Source organism: Merops nubicus, unplaced genomic scaffold, assembly GCF_000691845.1.
Source record: "Merops nubicus isolate BGI_N331 unplaced genomic scaffold, ASM69184v1 scaffold43008, whole genome shotgun sequence".
Taxonomy (NCBI): domain Eukaryota; kingdom Metazoa; phylum Chordata; class Aves; order Coraciiformes; family Meropidae; genus Merops; species Merops nubicus.
Window position 1 is genome coordinate 270 of NW_008627146.1, and position 6,513 is coordinate 6,782.

Consider the following 6,513-nt stretch of genomic DNA (forward strand, 5'->3'; position numbering starts at 1 on the left):
TGCCCGCACCCCTGTGTAGTTGGAGAAAGGATCCGGCTGGAAAACTCCCGGGAAAAAAAAGGGGTTTTGCCTCGAGTTTCTCATTAGAGTTTAGCCTAGCGAACAGAACGGGGGTGCAGGGGTCCTGCTTAAGCTTCAGATTATCCTGGGAGGGTTATACCTTATAATCTTATCTATGAGATTATACCTTGTTCTTTTATATACTTATAGAAAGAATAAAATCAGGAAAGTCATTAACGCAGAAAGAATAAAATTAATTGCTATAAAAAGCCTTTCTTCCATTTATAAATAGGATTTGCTTTACTTGCTGGAGCTGATAATTGTCATGTCACTTCTTTTACAGCCCCCAAAATACTGAAAAATTAGTTCAATCTAGCATTCTCTGTTTTGACTTCTTATGCTTGGGCACCAGTGTAGTTTAAAATGCAGTGCTGCTTTAAAGTTTTCTAGCAAAACTTTATTAGAACTTGGGATCTTCCAGATGTTAATAGAAGGAAAAGTTCTGGGTAGGCTTGCAACATCTTTATTGTTTCTGTTCACAACAAAACACTTATTTTATAACTAGTAGAGTTTAAAAAAATGATGAGACAAACTCAGGGGCCAAATTTTACTCTGCTGTTGATAATCATAATGAAACTTTTTTTCCCTGTAGCTATTCCTCTTGACTTTGACATCAGTTCACCTCTGACTTATGGCACACCCAGCTCCAGGGTGGAGGGTACTCCTCGGAGTGGGGTACGAGGAACTCCAGTTAGGCAGAGGCCAGATCTCGGCTCTGCCCGTAAAGCCAGACAGGTTGATTTACAGTCAGATGGGGTAAGTAGATGTCTCAGATCTTGGATCTGACAGCTCATTTTTAAACAGACAAGCATATTTGTGTATGCTTAATTTGTTTCCATGCAGCCAACTGAGGATGTAGCGACCGAGCAGTCTTTGGGACAAAAGCTTGTTATTTGGGGGACAGATGTTAACGTAGCCTCGTGCAAAGAAAAGTTCCAGGTAGGTTAACTTAACAACTTTTTACCTTTTTTAAATGGAAAAAATGGTTTGATTTAAGCAACTATTACTTAAATCTGATAAGAAATAGGTGGTGTTTGCACTGTTAAACTCTGCTCATCTTTCTCTTCTGCCTCGCTGGTACCTCTGATGTTCAGAAATTTCTTCAGTGCTTCATTGATCCACTAGCTAAGGAGGATGAAGACATGGGCTTGGACCTTAATGAGCCACGCTATATGCAGCGACTTGAAGAGGTACTTGTTACACAGCACAATAACTTTGCTTTTTCAGTTCTGCGTGCCCTTGACCTAAAGATTTCTTTTCAAACACCTTACAGATTAATATGGTTGGGGAACCATTCCTGAATGTGAATTGTGACCATCTGAGATCATTTGATGAAAATCTTTACAGGCAGCTGATCTGCTACCCTCAGGTGAAGTAGGCACTTCTTTTTGGGCTTTCAAGTGGCCCTTGCATGTTTTAATGTGTTTAAATGCAACATGTACTTTGTATGTTCAGAGTAATCTCTGTGGCTTCTTTGTTTTACATAATATAAAATGTCTTGTTTCACAGTAGTTGATCATAGATATTACCATTGTTACCTTGTGCATGCAAAATTAGTTGGCAAAGTGCAATGTCCAGAGCCTTGTGGGGTTTTGTTTTGTTTTGTTTTTTCCCTTTGCAATACCCAAATATTTATCATCTGAACAGCAAATTTTCAGTTATGTAGGAAAATGGAATTCAGTTATTCCTGGCTGATCAGAACCACATAAAATGCTTTCTGCAAAAATACTTCATTCTATGATTTTTTTAATTGATTTTTAACTTGGTAAGCTTAACCATTTCTAACAATTTGACACAGGAAGTTATCCCAACGTTTGACATGGCTGCCAATGAGATCTTTTTTGATCGTTACCCTGACTCAATATTAGAACATCAAATTCAAGTAAGGCCATATAATGCACTGAAGACTAGAAATATGAGGAGTCTAAACCCTGAAGGTAAACTTGATTAACACATTAGAAAAGAATGTTAAGGTTTTATATAAACTTACTGAATGTTGACACAGAATTATGTGAAGTCTCTATGGGACTGTACTTATGGTCCGAAAGACCAGTGTCTTCTGTTTATATGAGTTTCAGAAGCAAATGCTTTAGAACCCAAATGCAGAATGATGTATCCATAAAGAAAATCTTCCCTGGCATCAGCCACTCATGTTCTTAGATCTGCAAGTGCAAACAACTCCTTTTTTTCTGTATAAATACACCAATAAATAAAATATGAGGAGTCTAAACACCCTGAAGGTAAACTTGATTAACACATTAGAAAAGAATGTTAAGGTTTTATATAAGCTTACTGAATGTTGACACAGAATTATGTGAAGTCTCTATGGGACTGTACTTATGGTCCGAAAGACCAGTGTCTTCTGTTTATATGAGTTTCAGAAGCAAATGCTTTAGAACCCAAATGCAGAATGATGTATCCATAAAGAAAATCTTCCCTGGCATCAGCCACTCATGTTCTTAGATCTGCAAGTGCAAACAACTCCTTTTTTTCTGTATAAATACACCAATAAATACTTGTACTATGCATTTATGATTCTTTTTGCTCTGTCTTAGACTAAATACTAGTACCTAACACCTGCATCCCACCTAAAAATTAATGTAAAGTGATATTTTGGAGGTTATTGTAAATTTTAAGAGCATGAAGTCATGACACAAGTGCCTGTATTTGTAGATATTGATCAGCTTATCACCATCAGTGGCATGGTCATCAGGAGCTCCCAGTTAATTCCTGAGATGCAGGAAGGATTCTTCAAATGCCAGGTCTGTGCCTTCACCACCAGAGTGGAAATCGACCGGGGGAGGATTGCTGAGCCCTCCGTGTGCAAGAACTGCAACACCACACACAGCATGGCTCTGATCCACAACAGATCCATGTTCTCTGACAAGCAGATGGTACGTTCTGCTCAGCTGGGGCCCAGAAGGAAACAGCTTCTAGCTTTTGCTCCCCCATCCCCTAATGTCATCAATAGCGTTAATGTATGGATACTGAGGCTGAATGCTTTGAGAAGGGGAGAAGTGTTTTGGAATGTGAAAGTGGGGCAAACAGCTTTGTGAAATGGTAACTTTTCTGAAACTAAAACATAGTGTTTTTTGGTAGATCAAACTGCAGGAGTCTCCTGAAGACATGCCAGCTGGACAGACCCCATATACGGTTGCACTCTTTGCTCACAACGACCTTGTTGACAAAGTTCAGCCAGGTGATAGAGTTAATGTCACAGGTAAGATTTGGTCTGAGTATTTGCATCCTCCTTTTTCACTGATTTTGACTGTCTGTAAAGGGACCTGGTGGGATGTGCCTGGAAGTGATGAGGGAGCTGGCCACTGTCTTTGCAAGGCCACTTGGTTATCTTTGAAAAGTTGTGGTGACTGGCTAAGATACTGGGACAAAGCCAGTGGTGTTCTCAGAGCAAGGAGGAGGCTTGGGGAACTATGGGCTAAGCAGCCTCATTTTCACCCCTGAGAGGTGATAAAGCCAATAAAATGGTTTCCAGGATCTAACCATACGGAGGACAAGGTGATTTGGAGTAATCATGGATTTGCAGTGGATAGCAACCTTCTGCAGTGAGATGACTGGAGCAGGGGATGTTCTTTATTTCAACTTGAGCAAGGCTTTTATCACTGCCTCCCATAATAGCCTCATAGACAAACGGATGGTGTGTGGGGTAGATAAGTGCACAGTGAGATGGATTTAACTGGCAGAACTGGGCTCAAAGTGTTATCATCAGTAGCACAAAGTCCAGCTGGATGTTGGTCACCATGGTTGGCTTCTAGGGGACAATACTGGAGCCAAACACTGGTATCTTCACTAATGAGCTGGATGATTGGACAGTGCACCCTCAGCAACCTTGTAGGCCAAAGCAAAGCTGGAAGGAAGCAGTGCTTGACAGACCACAGGACTGTGGTGCCCACAGCTTCTTGGGCTGCATTAAGTGGAGTGTTGCCAGCAGGTAGAGGGAGGTGGTCCTCCCTCTCTATTCAGCACTGGTGGGGACACGTGGAGGAGTACTGTCTGGTTCTGGGCCCTCCCAATACAAGGGAGATGTGAACATGCTGTAGTGAGTTCAGTAAAGGGCAATGGTGTTAGCTGGAGCCTTTGTCATATTCAGAAAAACTGGAAAAGCTGGGACTGCTCCACTTGGAGAAGGTTCAAGGGGGTCTTGCCACCCGTGTGTTTATAAATACCTGAGTTGGTTGGGGGGGCAGGGTGGAGTCAAGAAGCCAGAGCCAGACTCTTCTCAGTGGTGCCCAGTGGTAGGCAGTGGGCACAAGTTGAAATACAGGAAATCCCAGTTAAATATAAGAACTTTTTTTTACTATTTGGGTACTCGAGCCCCAGCACAGGTTACCCAGAGTGACTGTGAAGTCTCCATCCATAGAGGTACTCAAAAGTTGAAATAGAGGAAATCCCAGAAATATAAGAACTTTTTTTACTATTTGGTTACTCGAGCCCCAGCACAGGTTACCCAGAGTGACTGTGAAGTCTCCATCCATAGAGGTACTCAAAACCCAACTGGACTCAGCCTTTAGCAGCCTCAAATAGTTGACTCCAGTTTGAGCCCTTGGTTGAGCTACACAATCTCCAGATCATCTTGATTGATGATTCAGCCATTCTGAGAATGTAGACAAGGAAGAGGCAGTATCTTAAATAGTGATAGTTGTGAGGAAAGTGGTAACAGAGTAAGATTTATGATACTGCAACCACATTTTATAAACCTCTTTGTTTTAAAGCAGTTTCTGTACTGGTATAGCTGTCAGAGATGTTCAAGAGATCTGTGATTAAACTTGGACATTCTATAAGGGGGCAACACCAGCTTTGCACATGGGAGCAGGACTTGCAAAAGCATCAAGCCTTAGTTTTTTTCAAAAGTGTTTTAGCATTTTCCCTGCTCAGAATACTTGTGATAGGAATGTTAAACCTGTTCATACCTGCAAAAGTAGAGCCTAGATGACTTAAATACCTTCCATTGACTTCTACATGACTGACTTGTACTGGGAGGTAAACTAACTAAAGTGTTTAGGCTGTTTGGAAGAACTTCAGCGTTCAAGGGAACACGTCAAACTTTCAGGTTTTGGGCTGACCGTTATTTGTTTGTGTCTCGTGCTGTGATTAAAACTCCTCTTTAGGTATCTACAGGGCAGTCCCAATTCGTGTCAATCCAAGGGTCAGCACAGTGAAGTCTGTCTACAAGACCCACGTTGATGTCATTCACTACCGCAAGACCGACTCCAAGCGCCTGCACGGGGTTGACGAGGAGACGGAGCGGAAAATGTTCACAGAGGAACGTGTCCAAATGCTGAGGGAGCTTTCTCAAAAATTAGACATCTACGAAAGGCTTTCTTCTGCATTGGCCCCCAGTATCTATGAGCATGAAGATATTAAAAAGGTGACTTTAATTTTGTATTTCTCTTCTAAGAAATGTGTTTATATGCAAGCGTATTTGTAATTCTTACTATAAAAATGACTCGAGGCTTCAAAATTCAGAGATTTCTATCTTAAGGAGTCTTAAATCTTGTCAGGATAGAGCTGGTTCTAAGTGTCTCTAATTCTTTTCATGGTATTAGGGAGTGATAATTAGAGGGAAGATAACAAAAAGGTAGGAAGGTGGCAGAACTGGGAAAACTTAATTTCAGCATGCACCCTGGACATTTCTTGAATGTTCAGATCACTGGTGATCAAAGAAAAATAAGTAACTGTAACATAGTGATTGCTAAAAAGAGCCATCCACAAGAGAAGATGACATTTGGTTGATCCTGACTTAGGGGATGTTAGCACAATTGCTTAGGTGTGTCCAAGAAAGGAACGTTCCACTGAGGTACCACAACTTTATAATTGCAAAAAATGCAACCTGCAGTGGGTCTTCCTTTGTTTTTTTCTTTATAGATTTATACATTATCATTGTTCATAGGTTTCTGAAATGGCCAGAAGTTGAATTCAAAGGCACACAACAATTCCCCATTGAAACAGGAATGCAGTAATGGCTCTTCCATTTGTTGTTACCTCCTCACCACACTAATGGGGCAGGTCAGGTGTATTGGGTGGAGCTGAGGGAAGCCAGGGACCCTTCATCAAGGGAGAACTTCAGTGTCCAATCGAAACCTGTTCCCAGCAACATCACAAAATTTCTGTCTTTAATCCTTGAAAGGGCTTGAAACCCACATGCCTTGGAGCACCAATATTGTGTACTGGGGCCTCAAGGAAAATAAAATGGGCAAGTCATACTTCTTGTAGCTCATGAAGAGGTTTTGCTGGCCTCCACAAGTTGTTCTAAGTGAATAAGAGCAGAATGAAGACAAATAGCTTGCTCCATGCCTGTACAAGGTTTCTGTGCTCCAAGGTTGTGCAGAGAGTTTATATGAAGTTGTACAGAGTCTTCCTTGATGTTTCTAGCTGTCATTGTTACTGATTATCACTTTTTATTGACTTTCTACCATATAGATGTTGCTAGAGAGG

General features: G+C 41.2%; 1 protein-coding gene across 1 annotated transcript in view; it reads left to right on the forward strand.

Moving 5' to 3' along the window:
• The window catches only part of LOC103778629 (DNA replication licensing factor mcm4-like), a gene marked incomplete at its 5' end in the record, with an annotated part of 5,702 nt that extends 196 nt beyond the window's left edge, over nt 1–5,506 (forward strand). Inside the window, 8 exons of the mRNA XM_008946226.1 lie at nt 653–816; nt 904–999; nt 1,155–1,250; nt 1,334–1,429; nt 1,859–1,997; nt 2,734–2,954; nt 3,160–3,280; nt 5,187–5,506. Of these exons, the coding sequence (XP_008944474.1) occupies nt 653–816; nt 904–999; nt 1,155–1,250; nt 1,334–1,429; nt 1,859–1,997; nt 2,734–2,954; nt 3,160–3,280; nt 5,187–5,506 (1,253 nt within the window). The remainder of the gene's footprint in view (nt 1–652; nt 817–903; nt 1,000–1,154; nt 1,251–1,333; nt 1,430–1,858; nt 1,998–2,733; nt 2,955–3,159; nt 3,281–5,186) is intronic.
• Between the last annotated feature and the right edge of the window lie 1,007 nt (nt 5,507–6,513).